This window comes from Pyrus communis, chromosome 17 (assembly GCF_963583255.1).
Source record: "Pyrus communis chromosome 17, drPyrComm1.1, whole genome shotgun sequence".
Lineage (NCBI taxonomy): Eukaryota > Viridiplantae > Streptophyta > Magnoliopsida > Rosales > Rosaceae > Pyrus > Pyrus communis.
The window spans coordinates 13,518,070-13,537,254 of record NC_084819.1 but is presented as its reverse complement, the minus strand read 5'-3'; the positions used below and the strand labels follow the sequence as shown (position 1 = coordinate 13,537,254).

At 36.5% G+C, this 19,185-nt stretch overlaps 2 protein-coding genes and 1 non-coding gene across 3 annotated transcripts; 1 reads left to right on the top strand and 2 right to left on the bottom strand.

Annotated features, from left to right (window-relative positions):
• The first annotated feature begins 5,920 nt into the window (after positions 1 to 5,920).
• On the top strand, positions 5,921 to 8,060 carry LOC137721878 (expansin-A4-like). The gene is made up of 3 exons (XM_068460906.1): positions 5,921 to 6,185; positions 6,371 to 6,689; positions 7,330 to 8,060. Exons 1-3 carry the CDS (start codon positions 6,038 to 6,040, stop codon positions 7,637 to 7,639), a joined length of 777 nt encoding a protein of 258 aa, XP_068317007.1. The 5' UTR covers positions 5,921 to 6,037; the 3' UTR covers positions 7,640 to 8,060.
• Positions 8,061 to 13,669: 5,609 nt separating this feature from the next.
• Positions 13,670 to 13,742, bottom strand: TRNAK-UUU (transfer RNA lysine (anticodon UUU)). Its single transcript has one exon. It is a non-coding gene; the product is annotated as a tRNA-Lys (tRNA).
• Positions 13,743 to 15,350: 1,608 nt separating this feature from the next.
• LOC137722402 (receptor-like cytoplasmic kinase 176) lies at positions 15,351 to 18,391 on the bottom strand. Its single transcript, XM_068461392.1, has 6 exons — positions 17,805 to 18,391; positions 17,200 to 17,504; positions 16,800 to 16,935; positions 16,527 to 16,669; positions 16,301 to 16,424; positions 15,351 to 16,024 (listed from the first exon to the last, which is right to left on the bottom strand). The coding sequence occupies exons 1-6, from the start codon at positions 17,854 to 17,856 to the stop codon at positions 15,600 to 15,602; spliced, it is 1,185 nt and encodes a 394-aa protein (XP_068317493.1). The 5' UTR covers positions 17,857 to 18,391; the 3' UTR covers positions 15,351 to 15,599.
• Positions 18,392 to 19,185: the final 794 nt, after the last annotated feature.

Below are 19,185 nucleotides of genomic sequence, written 5' to 3'. Positions count from 1 at the left end.
GTGGACGTGCCATGTGCTCAACCCAATCATAGGCAACTAGATTATAAAGGAGGGAGTCAGGCACTTTTTTTTTCTTTTAAACAAACGATATTATCTACACTAAGGGATGGAAGAGCCGGCTAAACCTCATAATAAATTAGCAATAATATGGTTCAAATTCGCTTTTGGCGAGAATTGAACCTATGACCTCTCAGTACCAGTGAAGAAGAATACCACTAGACCATAGTATTAAGTGATATCTATTTAAACATATTTTATAAATCATATGACGTAGTTGTTTATAATTGAATTATTACTTAATGTTGATTAACGTGCTTAATTTTTATTAATAACATATCATATAATTTGTAAATTTGATCCAAAATGTTGGTTTACCTAGTTTACTCGGAAGGGGACTCGAGAACTCGGAATAAAAGCCGAGCTCGTCCCAGTAAGCATGAGTTGTGCCTCACAGTGAACCCTCCAAGGTGGGTCCTACTTATGGTTAAGGCTCATGGCCAATGAGCCGCAAGATGAAAGAGAACTTCTACAAAACGGATTCACTACCAATGTCGTGTCAATGATTTAATAATGTAATGCTTCGTGTACGTCTCTTTTTCACTGAACAGTGTTAGACTAGCACACTATAATAATAGCGAATCCGTTTCATATAAATTATTCTATGCACAATGAATATGGCTTACAAACAATAATTAGTCATTATTATATATGTGAGTATTCATTTATCTATCAAAGATGACATGGCAACATTTCATCGACAAACGTTAAAATCAGAACCGTTCATTCTTTTTATTATCATCTAAAACATTATTTCTCGAAAAAAATCATTAGATTTTGAGATTGTTTATCCTTTCACATGTGTTAAACAAATCAACAATTATGTTAGTTATATTTTTATTATGAAATTTCAATTTGTAGTGATTTATATGGATGACAAAACGTCCTCCTTATCAAATGAATTCTTCTTACGTATCATCTCTAGACGATGATACAAAAAATAAACGTTTGAAATTAAAAAACATTTGTATGAAATAATGTCATGTCAACTATAAAGAAAAATTACTCATTGCATACAAAGAAGCAACCATTCCAAAAGAACCAACCGTCCTCAACCCCTTTTTTAGCCTCTTACCCTGCTGAGGATGTCCGGAGAGATTGGGTCCCAAAGTTTTACGCTCGTTACACTTTGAGTTTTTTTTTAATTTTTTTTTAAATGATAATTGGTGACAAATCACGGTTATTTACTTCTTTCGGGTCCAAAAAAATTACGGAGAATTTCACCATACTTGTAACCCTAGTCGAGCAGATTCATAAGCTTGGAACTTATCTCGAGTCTCAAGGTTGCTATTTTGTCCCTTGTGCCCTTGTAGTTAAGGTTAGGAGGAGAGTCGGAGGTGGTGGTCTCGGGGCTTTGGATTCCCACGTTCATCTTTCTTATCGTTTTTTCAATTTTACAAAACAAACTTAATTTCACGAAAAAAAAGGGGAAGATGCCAATTTTCTCGACAAATTGCAGCCAATGATGGCTCAGCTTGTGATCCAAGCCAAATGTGGCTTCCACTTACTCCTTTTTTTCTGTTGTTCTTCATGAATTTGAACAAATTCCATGGATTTTTTTTTTTTTTTTTTTTTTTTTTTTTGTAATTTATGCTGCCCAAATTTTGTATTGTTTTCCTTGATCTTTTAAACATGTCTGCTTTGGTTGGACTTAGTTTTTTCCCCAAATTACAAGTTGGGGAAAAGTTCATATACTAAAAGGATAAGGTAGAGAGAGAGAGGGAGAGAGAGAGAGAGAGAGAGTACATATTCTCAAGCATTCTTTGAGCAAAAAGAATCAGTTTCATTACTGTTTGGTTTTCCTTAATGGGTTTGGTATTTAAACAAATCTCACAACTTACATCGGACAAATTGTGGATCGATGCAAGATTTTCATGCTTTTGGTGGGATGGAGAGCGTGCCGCTACATATCTTGTAATAAACAACGTTGAATATATATATATATATTTTTTTTTTTTTAACAGACAAGTTGGTGGCTCCACCCTTCTGGGAGCCCAGTAAATTCTTTTCAGCCCCGTCCTGACTACCATCGTGCGATTCATCAGCGTTAGGAATCAAACTCAATATGTGTTTTGTGAAATATGAACCTAAAATTCATCCCGAACCACTTGCCACCCCTTGGTGGTTAACATTGAAAAATAATTGACTAAACATATTACTGAGATCACACATCGCTGAAGTTATTATCATGATTACTAGACATCAAAAAATTGTTAATTTATAACTTTTAAATTAAATAAATTATAGGAGAATCAAGAGATGAAAATATACATAAATGTTTAGAAAGAAAAAGTAAATGAGTGAAAGTAATATCACAAATAATTATAGTTTTTTTTTCTTTAACACGACACGTAAACGATATGAAGATAATGAGTTTCAGGTTAACATGATAACTAATCGGATCATTATTTGGTCACGTAATAAGAACCCATTCATAACGCGTCCTTAACAGGTTTACACGAGGGTGACACGCGGAAAAACGCTAGCTAGGCTAGGCTAGCTAGCAATGGCTTTCTCTGAAATGGGCTTGCTTCTTCAAGGCATATTTCTCTTCCAAAAAGTTTTTCTTCCTTCATTTTTTAAGCTTCTCATTATCTGTAGATATCCCGGGTAGCAGCTGTAACATCCCACATCGCCCAGGGGAGTGGATCATGTAAGTCTTATATATATATTCCCATCTTTACCTAGCACGAGGCCTTTTGGGAGCTCATTGGTTTCGGATTCCATCGGAACTTTGAAGTTAAACGAGTAGCGCGCGAGAACACTCCCATGATAGGTGACCCACTAGGAAGTTCTCATGTGAGCTCCTAGAAACAAAACCATGAGGACGTGGTCGAGACCCAAAACGGACAATATCGTGCTACTGTGGAGTCGAGCCGGGGATGTGGTGGGGGCCTGGGCCGGGATGTGACAATTTGGTATCAGAGCCAATCCCCGAGCTGAAGTGTGTCGACGAGGACGTCGAGCCCCTGAAGGGGTAAGATTGTAACATCCCACATCGCCCATGGGAGTGGATCCTGTAAGCTTTATATGTATTTTCTCATCTCTACCCAGCATGAGCCCTTTGGGAGCTCATTGGCTTCGGGTTCCATCGAAACTCCGAAGTTAAGCGAGTAGCGCGCAAGAGCACTCCCATGATGGGTGACCCAGTAGGAAGTTCTCATGTGAGCTCTCAGAAACAAAACCATGAGGGCGTGGTCAAGGCCTAAAGCGGACAATATCGTGCTAGGTGGAGTCGAGCCCAAGATGTGGTGGGGGCCAGGGCGGGGATGTGACAGCAGCTGTTGAAACAGAATTCATAGGCTGCAGCGCCAGATAAGTAACCTATTTCGACACAATAAGAAAAAAAATTATTGTGATGATTTTAATTTTTTAAACTACTAAAAAAACTTACTATAAAATACAATAGCTATAGTGGATTTGTATATATTGTTTATTAAATATGTAATTATTCTATATAAACTCTTTCCATGAGATTCTCTATTAAGTCTAATCCCTTAATTTGAGGAAGATTGACATCTAGATGCTGCTAGATTTTACGTTTCCTCTTTTTTTTTTGCAGTTTTGCTGCATTGTTCTTTGCTGCATATTCATTAATTAATATATGAGGAAAATAAGACCGTCTTATACATAAATAGGTGTATATTTTAAATTGTACTTTAAAATTTTAAGTTTTATTTGTTTATTTTTTTAGTATACTATAGGCAAATAGTGAGATTAAAAAAATTATAGAACACATTAAAAAAAATATCAAACACATTAAAAATTATAATAATTAATTTGCAAGTGCAAAAAATGTGAAAAAAAAATATTCAAACCCTTGTGATCACATCATCTATGCTTTGAGGATAAGTACAACGTCATTTAAATTTTTAAAACCATACAGACCCTCATGGATAGTATTTTTTAAGGAAGTTTAAAATAAATAAAATTCATAATCAATAATGTATAAGTTTGAAAAATGTGAAAGCAGATGTAAATACTCATGATTGCATCCTCTACGCTTAGACGATTGTTACATGGTAGTTTAGATTTTTAAAACTCTCCAAATCTCATGAATAGTGTTTTTTATTTGAGTGCAAAATAAATAATAATTATTGTAGAAGTGTGAAAAATGTGAAGAAAAAAAATACAATCACTCGTAATGGCAAGCTTTACAACTTTCGTGAAGGGGTCAACTCCTAAATTCGACACCATAATCCATAAACTTTAGATTTAAATTTAACTGTCGATTGTTGTTTACGCTTTATTCTACTCACCGAATTTCATTTTTTAGATTTTCTTTTTTGAAAAGTGATCTTTTAGCGATGTAGAAAAACGAACGGTTCAGATCGTTGATATAACATTCCGATATTTACGGTTAACTAAAATATGAGTTGATGTTATATAGTTTCTAGGGACTTTATAAACTTCGAGCTATATTTTCACTAATGATAAATTTCGAAATGTAATATCAACAATCCAAACTGTTCATCTTCCTACATCCTCTAGGAGATCATGTTTCCAATATCTTCATGCAAAAGCCTGAATCATGAGGTTACTCATTGTATTACATGGAGGTCCAAATTAAGGCATAGATAATTGTTAATTATTAAAAAATAGCCGTCAATTAGTACTACGGTCTAGTGGTATTCCTCTTCACTTATAAGTGAGAGGTCTTAGGTTCGATTCTCACCAAATGCGAATTTGAATCAAATTATTGTTAGCCCATTGTAAGACTAAGCCCACCTTATTCCCCGTTTAGTGTAGATAATTCGCTTTTGCCTAGAATCGAACCTAAGATTTCTCACTTGCAAGTGAAGTGGAACAGTACTAGACCGTAGTACTAAGTGGCTGGATTAATGATACTTAAGGTTCCCTCATCAATCTGAAAAATCAAATGGGGTTGGCCCTGCCTAGCTTCACAATTAATTTCATGCTAAGTAGGATGAGAACTGATTTTTTTAATATCATTTTTAACCTTTCTTACTATCGGATTGAATAAATCAAATGAAAACAACCAATATAATTAAACATGAATGTGTAGCAAGAAAAAAAAATAGAATGTGTAGAACATCTTCAAGAGAGATGTCAAAATTCTAGGTGGAACCCACTGTGCATATTTGACATCAAAAGTCTATCCAACATAATTGTTATTTGCTGACTGGATTTAAAAGCTTTGTAATTTGAAGTCATAGTTAACATCAATGTCAAATTTTGTAAACCAAATTTCTAAACCAAATTTTGTAAACCAAATGATGTGGATATTGATGATTGGATTATTACTTAAGTGTTGAGTAACGTGCTTATTTTTTATTGGTGACACATCATTTAGTTTGCAAATTTGGTTTAAAGTTTTAGTCTCCCTAATATTATCCTATTTTTAATTCATTTTAATGAGAGGTTTCTTATTCTACTAACATTTCAACCAAACAAAATTTTGTTTCTATATTTTCTAATAATTAGGACCATTTAAAGCTTTATTTAAATAATAAAATAATATTTGACAATTCGATTAGAAAATGATAAAATTTGACATAAAACAAATTGCCATATTAATTATGGATTGTAATTTGACTTTTATAATTTGAGATTTCAGAAATAATCAAGTTATCTCATTGAATCCCCCTCTCTCCCATTGGTGACCGAACAAAATCAACATGAAGAGAGCCCAAGTGTGGTGCACATGCACGTCAATTCATGTTTCCCCAATGAATGGTGAGTCGTGACCCAAGAAACATATCTGGAAAATATGAAAACAAGAAATTAAAAAAAGAAAAGAAAAAAAGAAATATAAATGTTTTTAAAAATAAATAAATAAATAGATATGAGAGTGGGCATTAATTAGAGGGGTAAATTATATCCAGAACCCTAATGCGTGCTCGCAACCTCCATAAGTACCCCCACCTTCTTCCCGCTTTCTATTCGCCCCAACACCAATCCTATTCATCACTCTCTCTCCTCTCTCTGCTTTCTCACTCCCCTTTCTTTCTCTCCGGCAATGGCCTCCCTTCGCGTCCTCTACATTGCTTTCATGCTCTCACTCTTCATGGAGGCCAACGCTAGAATTCCAGGAGTTTACACCGGTGGCCCATGGGAGGGCGCCCACGCCACCTTCTACGGTGGCAACGACGCCTCTGGAACCATGGGTACGTACCCATTTTCTTCATCTCAAAACCCCATTTCACAAAATTTACAAAAACCCCCATTTCATTTCTCAAATTTTCAAGTTTTTCTCTCTGATTTGCAAAACCCATGTTTTACTTTCTGGTTTCTACTCAAAATCTCAGGCTCTTAGCCTCCTAAAACCCCCATTTGTCTCTTTATCTTACAGGTGGCGCTTGCGGGTACGGAAACCTCTACAGCCAAGGCTACGGCGTGAACACGGCGGCACTGAGCACTGCTCTGTTCAACAATGGCCTTAGCTGCGGCGCCTGCTTCGAGATTAAGTGCGGCGACGACCCCAGGTGGTGCCACCCAGGCAACCCCTCCATCTTAGTCACCGCCACCAACTTCTGCCCTCCTAACTTCGCTCAGCCCAGCGACGACGGCGGGTGGTGCAACCCTCCCCGCACCCATTTCGACCTCGCCATGCCCATGTTCCTCAAGATCGCCGAGTACAAGGCCGGCATCGTCCCCGTCTCTTACCGCCGGTGAGTGTACCAAACTTACTGTCACAGTCCCTTGAGTCTCCTTTTCTTTCGCTTTTTCTGCGTTTATTTTTCGTTTGGACGGAAATACCCTCGCCGTTGCTTTCTTTATTGCTTTCTAAAATCATGTTTGGTCACCGAGAAACCAGCCTAGACTTTAGTGCTCCTCGGTTAAGAACATTCTTGTTTTCTTATTAACCAAACAGCATAAATGTTTTTATTTTCTCGCGAACCAAACAGGCCTTAATGTCCGAACCCTTCTTCTGTTAGTTGAGCATCCGTCACGTTTTACGTCGTGTACCCACCCCAAAATAACCAACGGGAATACGATTTTCCCTTTCCCGCTTGCTTAGAAAATGACCAAACCAGCCTCACTTTAGGAAACCCTATTGACTTGGTTAGTTGAGTGTAATTTAGCCAAGGAACGAAGGGTAGATAGGTCTTTCAACTGGGTTACGGCTCATATAATTTACGGTCAATTCACGCCGTTCGACGCGTGTATTGAAAAGGTGCTAACTTTATGGGGAATCGCACCATTTCCGCATCGGAAATTTACCAGTCAAACCTACTCAAGCCGTTTTTTAACCGCAGTAATTATACTTTGACTCCGTTTAATATTTTCTTATTATTTGCTTTTTTACAGAGTTCCGTGCAGAAAGCAAGGCGGAGTGAGATTCACAATTAACGGTTTCCGTTACTTCAACCTGGTTCTGATCACCAACGTCGCGGGCGCAGGGGATATCGTGAGGGTGAGCGTAAAAGGCGCGAACACTGGGTGGATGCCGATGAGCCGCAACTGGGGACAAAACTGGCAATCCAACGCAGACCTGGTGGGCCAGACCCTGTCGTTTCGAGTCACGGGCAGTGACAGGCGCACATCCACCTCCCACAACGTGGCACCCGCTGATTGGCAGTTCGGACAAACTTTCACCGGCAAGAATTTCCGGGTCTAAAATTAAGAAGGGAAAAAAAAGTTTATCCACTATCTTTAATTTTCCTTTTGGGTTTTTAACTTTTTTTTAAATTATCAAAGTTTAATTTCCCGCCATCTGATTTTCCTTAATTTTCCCGGGAAAATTTGGAAGCGGTGGGAGTATAAAAGTAAAAGTATTAGATGATGTGGGGTTAAAAGTTAAAATTGGGTGGTAAGATGGTCGAAAAGCGACTTCTTTTGCAAGTGTGGTGTGCGGCAACTTTTTACTTTTGGTGCTTTTTTTTTTTAGGTTTGAGTGGGAGGCTGGTAAAAATTTAGGTGATCCGGCCAAATAGTGCGTGTAAAAGGAGTTGAAGCGGCTGCAAATAACCAACGTGCAGCCCGCAGCTCTACCCATATCTTTTCTAGAATTTTATATGATATATATTTCAGTTAGTATATTTCATTTCCTTTTTCTTTTTTTTTGCAAATTTAATTTCTGTTTATGGGTTACTTTTATATTTTCTTTTCGATGGATTAATTGTGTTTTATTTATTAAAATATAAATTGTATTTGATAAACTTCAACGTTACATCATATGCGTCTAAGAAAAACAACATTGCGGGCAAAAGCTACACAAATTAAAAACATACATGGATCACCCAAATTAAGATCGATTGCTGCCTTGCCTCCACAACGCAAAACCTACAATACACTACTAAATATATTGATAGTTTAGGTGGAATTTGCGCACATATTTTGAAGTTCAGGTGGTACTTATGCAAAATTCCCTTCAATTTGATTACTTGCACTACCTGGAACGTCTGAATTTTATTACAAATGGTCTCGATGTAATTAGGAATTCGACAATTCAATATAAGTAATTTATTTTAACATGATTTCGATGGGGGAATGCATTTTTCATCAGATGACCCGTAAGCTTAAATCTCAAGAATTATCGCCACCAAATGAATTAACGGTCGCATCAAACCCATGTATAGAATATATTTTTTTTTCTTTTAAAAGGGGGACAACTGGTGGCAAGTCACGGTTATCCACCTTTTTCGAATGCATCTATAGAATGTTAAGGAACCCTGGAAAAGGCTATCGTCCGATGGGTACACGAAAGTGTTGAAGTTGCTTCGACTACAGAACCATGCCTATCTGTAAACAAATTGTCCATATAAATACATAATGAAAAATAGAAATAAAAAATGGTGATAATTTAGAGTTGAAAAGGATGGAGGTGCAATTAAGTTTTTGATATTTCATGACGTTTTGTTACATAGGATACTGATAGAGAAGAAGAAATGGCTCCATATGAGGAAATCTAGCAGATTGTGTGGAGGGCCATGCATGTCGAAACTTGAATTTTAAAAAGCCTAAACGAAGAAAGATGGTATCAACTTACCACCACTTGGTCCACCCTATTTTATATTTATTTTCCCCCTTTTCCCCTAATTTCCCAAGTTGGTTCTTACAAATTACAATGTCTTAATTTCTCTTCTCATACCTTCTTTGTGCCAAGACACAAGAGGCTACGATAGTAGCAAGTTGATGTCGTCTGTAGTATGTGCCACGTACGTTGCTCATTCTTTTAGATTTTGGTACAAGTTTTTGTATTGAGTATTTGGACTTGAGTTTAAGAGACTCGGCTTACCGAAAAGCTACTTTACTCAAATAAGCTTATGATAAATTTTGAGTAAAGTAGCATTTCGGTAATTACAAATTATTTCTTTTATGGTCTTTTTACGCTAATTACAAATTAAATGTTGCGTGAAAAACTCTAGCATCTCAACTCTCTCAAATTAATTAGGTCCCACAGTATCATAAATTCATTTGGGAGGAATGAGCCGTAATTAGCACTTCAAATAAGTTATCTACACTTCAAATAATTAGAAATATAGACTTAAAAGATCTCATAATTTTTTAGAGCGTCGACAATATCTTCTTTTAAAAATGGAGATAAAATTGAAAAAAAAAGATGTTTGAATGCATTATTCATATGGGATTGGCAGATTAGCACCAACCAGTCTGAGGTAGACAATGCGAGCCGCAAACCCTTATTGGTGATACCATCTGCCACTGCCACTCATTCAGGAGAATTTTTTTTATTGTGATGGAAATATGGGTGGTACATCACGTGTTTTTATATAAGTGGTGAAATTTTTTATTTTTTAAGTTATTAACTTTTTAACATACATATCCCACCATTTGTATAATGTTAGTCACATTGAAAAATTTCTCCTCATTCAGACTTGTCCATAATTACTCTTCTTTAACCATCTTGTACCACGGTAGTTTAAATTTGATGCTCCAAAGATTTTCTATGGTATCTGAATTTTTAACCGTTATTTTTTCTATTTAAAAAATAAAAACTTAAATTTAACGGTTGAAAGTTTCAGAGTATTGGATACTCTGGAGCACCATAGAAGTTTCGATGTCAAACTTTAATGTTTGAAATTTCTTCCTTCTAGCCACCATTTTCTATTGGTTTAAACTTGATTCAAGTCTAGCTTGTAAATAACTGAAATATTTTTAATAGCGTTTATGAGTCGAAATGTTTTCTATAAAGATATATTCTCAAAAGAACAATTAAAACAGGTCCCAATTACGATATAGGCTACCACATTGTGGATTGCGCGAACACATGTTGCCAAATGGTTCCTATCCGATGGTCACAACACAACACAAGTTGCTAATATCTTGGATGCCCTTCAATTTCATACCCCCTTTGTGGCAATTAACATTGTTTGTCTACTTGCTTTCTTGCATGTCTTTGCAATCAATTTTTGTGGCCCTTTTTGTGCACATTTATATACAAGCAAATATCACACAAAATATTGAATGGACGGTGCAGATTTCATTGAAATTAAATCAAAGATGGATGTGTCAAGATGCTAAAATTGGGGCATTATTATTTGCTTCCATAACTAAAAGCCCAATGCTTCAAAACAAACCCCTAGAGGGCGGTGCTAGGTTCTATGTAGATCGGTAGAAAACGTTGCTGCCCAAAAAACAGAGGACAATAGTACTCCATTGACTAAAAATGGTAAAATTGGGTAGGTGCAATTCTTAACTAATCTCTTTCGGGCTTGAAATGAGAAGATAATCGTGGTTCGCCATCTATTTTTTATATTTTATTATTATTATTATTATTATTATTATTATTATTTTAAAAGTAGTAAAATTGGTAAAGAGGAAAAGTTGCTTGGCATTTATACCTTATCCACCACATTATCTCACAACTTTCGGTGACAAATAAAATAAAAATCCTATTGGGGCAAACTGCAAGGGGGCGTTTGTTTGCCCTCACTAAGTTGGACTGGACTGGACTGGACTAGCTATTAGTCCAATACTGTGTTTGTTCCATGCTGGGACTAACATTAATGAGACTAAAGGGGACTAGCATGGGCAAAACCCTTCACTAAGAGGTCTTAGCGAGACCCCCCAATAACCATGGGACTAGCTAAGACTGTCTTCTCTTTCTCGTCCTTGTCATGCTCAACGACCACTCTCGACAGACTCCTCGTCATCTCCGGTCACCTAGATCAATCATTAACTTTCCGACTCTCTTTCAGATCCATTTCACAACCAACTTTCATACAAAATATACCAAATTGAAGCTGGGAGTGACAAGATTACGATTTTACTTGAATCGAGGCCAAAATGTGGTCGAATGTGGCTGGAAAATGGCCTCGAAGTCTCGGCCTGTTTGGGCTTCTTCAAATCCATGACAGATTCAAGCATTCAAAGCTAAGATCTCGGTCCAGGGATGGTGATGAATTTTTTGGCGGTGCTAACTTCATCCAATTTAACGAGGAAATGGTAGGAAAAAATGAAGAAAAAGATAAGATCATAATAAAATATTAATAATTTATATATTAAATAATATAATATTATAATTTGTTATTATCCAGCTTCTTAGTCCAATACTGCACCAAACGCTTCACTAAGTTAGTCCAGTTTAGTCTAGTCTAAGCCAGTCCAGCTTAGTCCTTGAAGCTAATCCAGTCCGAGATAGTCCAGCGCAACAAACGCCCCCCAAAGGTCTTTGTAGTTCATGAGACAATTGCCAACGGCTTATATTCTTCTAAAAGCATTTTTTATGAGGGTTTTATATGAGGCTAAAAAAATGGTGGATAAAGTGCATTTTGGAGCTACGAGGAATATTTGAGGCTCTAAAAAAGAATCTTTCCCAATGAGGAATAATATACCTTTCAGGCTCTATATGGAGCTATATATTTATCTATGTAATAATTTGATTACACGATAAAGTTATTTTTGTCTTAACTTTTCTGAAGTTGATTTTTGGACGAGTTATCTTTAATTCTTTTTTTTATTATAAATTTGTCAATTTAAAAAAATCTCAAATTCTGACAAAGTTATATTTCATCGCTTATGCACCGTTGGATTTCATATGTGACAAAAAAAAATCTAGCCGTTGAGAAAACAAAAAACAAACAGTAAAAAAAAATAGTCATTGAAATATGTATTTGAAATCAAACTGTGCCCTTAATTTCATGCGGGTCTTACTACTTTTTGTGACTGGATGTAGCATAATCTTGTGCTACCCAAGGTAGAAAGATGCTAGCCAATGCGGTGGATGTAGCCCAATTTTTCGGCCAATTGAGTGAAATTTCTTACTAAGGTTTTAAATGTAGTAACCTGAAGAAGAATAAAATACCCATTGGAGACGCTCTAACGCATCATATGTTGGTTAGGACATGTATTCGTCCCCACATCTAAGTTTAAGTTAACGTTTCATAAAGTAAAATAGTTTAGAATCTAATATTGTCTTATAAAAAACAAAATTATTCAATCTGCTGGCATATTATCCCTTCCATATGCTTTTGATCAAGTAGTCACACATTTGGAATCGGAAATGGATTTTGAGGTCAAGAGGACCACTTGTATCATGTCCATGAAATATAGGTAGAATTTGAATTTATACTAGGGAATCATATCAAAATCTTGTTTCTTCAATTTACACTGCATCCTACGCCAAATGTCAAGAGGCCACGAATTCTTTGTAAGGTTACCTATTTTCGACTATTTATATTATTACTTTCTTAAAAAGGGGGACTAAATTGTGGTTTGTCAAGGTAGTCTACCTTTTTAGGAGCCGAGAAGATTTTCATAGGCATTTCAGCCTCCCTCTAGAGGCCATCGTGTGATTCACAAGCGCTAAGAATCGAATCCAAGATGTGTCGTGTGAATATGGGCCAAGAATTCATCCGCAACCACTGAGGCACTCTCATGGTGGTTCTATTTATAGTATTTTAAATTATCTATATTATTTTAAGGGCTAAATAGTCAATGTGCTCCCAGAATTATCACTTAACTTTCAATTTCCCTCTAAACTTTTTAATTGAAAAATTAAGGACTTAAGCGAATTTTTTTGGCCGATTTCCCCCTTACCATTAGTTTTTCATAGATTTCATCCAAATTAACGTTTACTCTTGTCACGTGCACACTACATAACTCTCCTTTGTGGACAAAATCGTCACTTCGATAGACCTTCAAACACAAAAACTATAAAATCACACATATTTGCATACGTTTATATTTTAGAAATATAAGGTTTTCAATTATTTTAAAGAATGAAGCGACCGAACTACCTTCACATGTTGTGCACATGCTTCCATTTAAAAGAAATTTGGATGGAATGAATGAAAAATCGGCCAAAAAAAATAGTTTAAGTCCTTAATTTCCTATTCCCCCGCCCCCCGGGGAACTTTTTAATTAAAAAATTAAGTGATAGTTCAAGGGAAAATCGGTAGTTTACTCTTAGTTTAAGTGCTGGAAATCAAAAGAGAGCGCATAAATTATTTTCTCTTTTTGCAATAAGTTGTAAAGGAGGCCCAACATAATCTATGTTTTGTAGCCCAAAGGTTTAAAGTGCTGGAAATCGAAAGAGTGCGAAAATTGTAAGGGAGGGTCTAACGTAATCTATGTTTTGCAGCCCAAAGGTGCCTTCTAGCGGCCTCAAATGGATCGGGCCTTATTTTTATTTCTAATTGTATCCAAAAAAACAAAAACAAAAACAAAAACAAAAACAAAAACAAAACGCCGTCTGTGGGAATCGAACCCACGACCACGTGGTTAAAAGCCACGCGCTCTACCAGCTGAGCTAAGACGGCTTGACGCTAAGTGAAGCTATAGTATATATTTAAAGTAAAAGATATTTGGATTTTATGAAACTTGTTTTTTGGAGTGCTATCCATACACTTTTTTTTGCTTCTTACACACTCTCCTATTAATTTCTGTGATTTGATCATTTTCAATCCATTTTATCCTGTAGTCAAAAATTGAAAAGAATGTGTGAAAGATAAAAAGAAGTGTATGGATAACACCGCCTTTTTTTTTTATACAATTATAAATCTACGGGGTAGGATTTAGCTTATGAATTTAAGGTGAAAGTTAAAGCAATAGAGATCTCTCCAGCATAAGTGTTGTCTTCAAGGACGACTCTGCTTTGCAAGTTGGAAGTTCAGCCATTCCACTCTCTGCCCAACGCTATCACATCCTTCGCGTACATCCTACAAATAATTGGTACGATTACCAATTATAACAAAGTGTTATGTTGCATATACTATATCATCGGTCGTTTCTTCTATTGACGCTCAATCTTCATTTTATTTGAGAAAATCTTGAATTCCAATCTTAAGATATGCACAGGATCTCCAACAACTACATCATGCTCCAAAAGCTTTTGGGTGTCCATGATACGAAACCAAATCATATATTTGTGATCTTTGTCTCTAGGATATTCTACGTTGAATGTAAACTTTTCATTCCAACTTGGTTTTGTTCTTGATCCTCCTGCATTGGATATATATATATATATATGGAAATCAAAAGTATACAAGCAGCGTCATCAAATATAAAAAACGTGACTAATATGTAATTCATGACATACATATATATATATATGTGTGTGTGTGTGTGTGTAACATTTGCTGGGAGATAGATTTCATATGGACGGACCATTTAAGGATAAGGACCGTAAATAATTGACCTGTTCGCATGTTTATGGTTGATGATCGCGAATTAAATTAATTGGATTAGTAGAACGAAATATGATAGCAGGTACGGTTGTTCATATTACCCGGTTGTAGAGATGATATATGATTTGGATTACTAGTTAATGAAATCGAAAAGTGCTTTAGAGTATAAAATATCTCGAATTTATGTGGTTTTGGTTAGCTGGTTCACCAATAAATTGAATTGATGAATGTTAAAGTTAGTCGTCTAAAGAAGAAGACCAAGACTTGTATAATTGACTACAAACCCTAACGTGTGAGAGCAATTGTTGTTGCGTGATTTGTGGAGAAATAGAGGGGAAAATAAAAACACTATTTCCGCTGTCAGGAGTGGAGCCCGTTTAAACATCAAATTCCACTTTACCTCAAAAAAGAAAAGGGTTTTGGAGCAATGCATGGCCATTAAGCAAATAGTAGTTCTATGTACCCCAAAAATGGTCTCTGGACACTCTTATTTACTTGAACACCCAAATTATTTTTTCTTTTTCTCTGGACACCCACAATTTTGTACAATATGCCAAGCTTAACAATGTTTTGAACTCTGAAAACTGTTACAAAGAATGCAGATAGTTCACTTGAGTTGTTGAAGATCATTCTCTTATATTTGAATATGAGACACATCTATGAGGCAAAACAGACTATCTATACACTAATGGAGGACGTTATCAAGGTCCCATAATTCCGAGAGGAACGAAAATCACTCAATGAGCCGAATCACACTTCTCATACACATGTTGCACTTCTGCATTTTTTTTTCTTTCAGTAACCAGAAAACAACTCCACAAGTTCAGTGATTCTGTGCGTAAATAACCGGAAATTACTCGAAGGCAGTAGGCTCAAAGACATCATACACAATCACTACACACTACTTTGAACAATTCTAGGCTATGTACAAATTTTATCTATCAAGACTTCACACCTTTCACTATATCTCGGGCAGCACGAAAACTCTCTTCAAGCAAAAAGTGGGTCTCTAGAAGGCCGGGGATAAGCAGTCACGTTGGCAGCATCGTCAACACTCCCTTTGCTGGACTTGGGACTAGTTGCATTATGCTCTTTCTGAGTACCTTTGGGGACGTCCTGAAGCTCATCCAGTATTGTTACCACTTCATTCATGTCAGGTCTGTCCTTGGGATCTACAGCAAGACATTGAAGTGCAAGGGCAGCAGCCTTTTGGGCACAACTGACTGAGTACTGGCCTTTAAGGCGAGAATCAATGACACGAAAAACTCGGCGTTGGTTTCTCAAGTATGGTTTTGCCCATTCCACCAGATTGTGTTCTCCAGTTGGCCTGTTCTTATCTATAGTTCGTTGTCCAGATAACATTTCTAGAAGAACAACTCCGAAACTGTATATGTCACTCTTGGTAGTAAGATGACCTGACGAAGAAAACAGCAATTAGATAAGCACTAACTGAACTTTGGTTCTATTAAATTATTAAACCTTAACTTTGGCAATTGCAGCTGCATTCCATCAGTGGCCAACAATTGAACGACGGTAAATTGACAGATTAGTTTTAAGAGAAGGCTGGGAATCGGTACTTAATGGAAGAAAATACAAGAAATCTTGACATTCGGAGAGGAGCTTGGTTTCTAAAGGCCAAAGAGGTTCATACAGGTCAAGGATTTTAGACAAAAATGAAGTAGGTGTAGCACCTGTGGCTAAATACTCCGGAGCAGCATATCCCTGGGTTCCAATAACCCTAGTAGAGACGTGGCTCTTGTCACCAGTTGGCCCATCCCTGGCTAACCCGAAATCAGACAGCTTTGCATTGTAGTTCTGAAATTAAAACAAGGAGTCAGTGGGGGACCCTGAAATAGTGAAATTTGGCATATCCAACCATACTTGAATCTGATGAAAATAGGCTATTGAATTACAAACCGAATCGAGCAAAATATTAGCTGACTTGAAGTCACGGTGTATAATTTGTCTTTCAGCATTGTGGAGAAAGGCAAGTCCCTTTGCAGCACCAAGGGCGATTGTCATTCGGAGGCTCCAAGAAAGTGGCTGAAAGTGAGAACCTCCTGTTGCAACAGTATATGCTTCAGTAACAAGGTATCATATGCAACTTGCAACATGCTTTCTCTAAGAAGAAAAAGGGGGGAGGAGAAAGGTTCAAAACAAATGCCGCTATTGGGGATGTAATGAACTCACTCCTGAATAGATGGTTTTCCATGCTGCCCTTAGGCATGAACTCATAAACTAAGAGCCGGTGATCATCCTCTAAGCAATATCCAATAAGTTTCACAAGATTAGGATGATGCAGCTCTCCTAGATAGTTGATTTCTGCCTGTATATCCAAAATGTAGGATTCATCATTCTGGTATCGAGATATGATTCGAAAACAAATCCAAATTGACATTACATAATCTAACAAAAGTTGTGAGTCATAGACAAGTCACAGTTAGGTGATATGGAGAATTTCGAATGGCAAGTTTCTCGAAACTAAAGAGCAGTAAACTACTGGCATGAAGCTATAAGCATGCAATGCAGATAACAAGTTATTTCAGATCACCATCAAAACTCAGAAAAATGTTGAGGTAATTGCACTCACCAGCCATTCCTTGTGACCCTGGAACCCATCTTGGTTGAGTTTCTTCACGGCGATCACCATGCCAGTCCCGGCCTTGGATGCTATAAGCGAATTTTCGTCAATCCAACCTTTGAAAACGGAACCAAAACCCCCATCTCCCAGCACACTGTCAGGACGGAAGTTTCTGGTGGCGGTTTTGAGCTCACTGAAGCTGATACTCTTCAGAGTAGTGGACTGTAAGATCTCACCCTCGCTCCGAGGAGTCACGGGCATGAAAGTCGACGAGTTCCTGCCACTTGAATCACTCCCATGTTTCGAATTGAATCCTGTCAGAGATAGCAACCCAATTGAAAAACATCACCAAAAGATTCACTCCACAATGTAGTGGTGAACTCATACTATAAACTTCTATCATCCGTCATCAAAACAATTCTTCCACAACAAAACCTTTAAATACCCAAGATTTCTATATAAAACATATAGAATTACCTCAAAAATAAAAACCCATCTGGTCAAACAAAAAGAAAACATCCAGGAAAAATAAAGTTCAATATTTTCTGAGGAAAAATCAACAACTGACTAGTTTTTTCCTTCCAGAAAAAAAGAAAAAGAACAAAAAAAGTTACCTGTATTCAAAGAACTTTCGGCCTTGATTTTGTTGCTCCAGCAAACCCCCATCAAAACAAAAGTTTCCCAAAATCTCTGTCTCTCACCAAGGTCTTCAAATTCAACAGACAAGAACCCAACTGCAGACTGAGATTTTGTTTTCTGGGTTCAATCTGCCAGCACGATTTTTCACTCTTTCCGCAGAGGAGCATAAATACTAAGAACCCAACTGCAAAGTCTGCAATTCAGACAAGAAAAAAATTGCAACTTTTTACTTTTCAGAGATCCTAGCTAGCAGTAGCTGATGGCAAAGACGACGATTGGTGCTTTCGGGTTGGTTTCCTTTTACTTTTTTGGGGTTTGTTTTTTTGGATGAGAAGCTAACAAAAAGCAAGGAGGAAGAAAAGAATGGAAAAGTTGCTGTGAAGGTTTCTTGCCATTGGAGCTTCTTGGTCGCCTTTTTAGACTTCCGTGAAGCACAGAGCTATACGCGGTTGACTTGCTTTTGAGTCTCTTTATCTTTTTACTCCGACAAACACACTCATTGGTGCCTACAAATTGGATAATTTTCTCTGGTTTTGCTTTGGTCTCTGCTGAATTTTCCATTTCGTTTTTTTGTAAGCAGAAGGGTTTTATTGAAAGCGATATCTTAAGAGGAGAATCAGTCAAGTTTACATAATTGGACAAGGATTTTCTCCGTATCTTCCTTATGGAAATTCAGATATCAATCAATCGTGTTTGTTCATCGTATATTATACGATCAGTTTTCATTAGGTACTATTTATATTTAATTTTAAATTAAAAATTAAAAATAATTTTTAATTACACAATGTACGATGAACGGATATAATTGATTGATCATTCGGATCCCCACAAAGAGGATTCGGAGAGGATTCTATTCCTACATAATTAGACGTTGGAATCAATGGTCATGAAATTTGATCCACTCTAGATCTTAATGTCAAGAATCTAACAGGATAGCTTTTGGTTTTTTTTTTTATTAACACCCAATTGGTTTTGTACATACAATGAAATTCTTCAATCCAATGATTCATGAATGCGTTCTATCAACCCCACATTCTTCTTCAATCCGGTTTCATTGAGTAAAAAATTAAAAAAAAAAGTGAAGTGGAGAGTAGGTAAAAAAATGTGAGGTGTATGTGTTGACCTATCATCCCTCAAGAAAGTCGAAAGTGCTCATAATAGGTAACAATTCAAAACCTATTTCATTCCATATACTTTTTACCTCACTTTCACTCTTTTAGCCAATCAATTAGCTATCATTCTATAACCTACAAAATATCCCACGTAAATTAAGTTAATTGGCTAATTAATGAGATTATTACTTAATTAATCCATTAATTGTCAATTAAACTATCCATTATGCCCAAAAAATACACT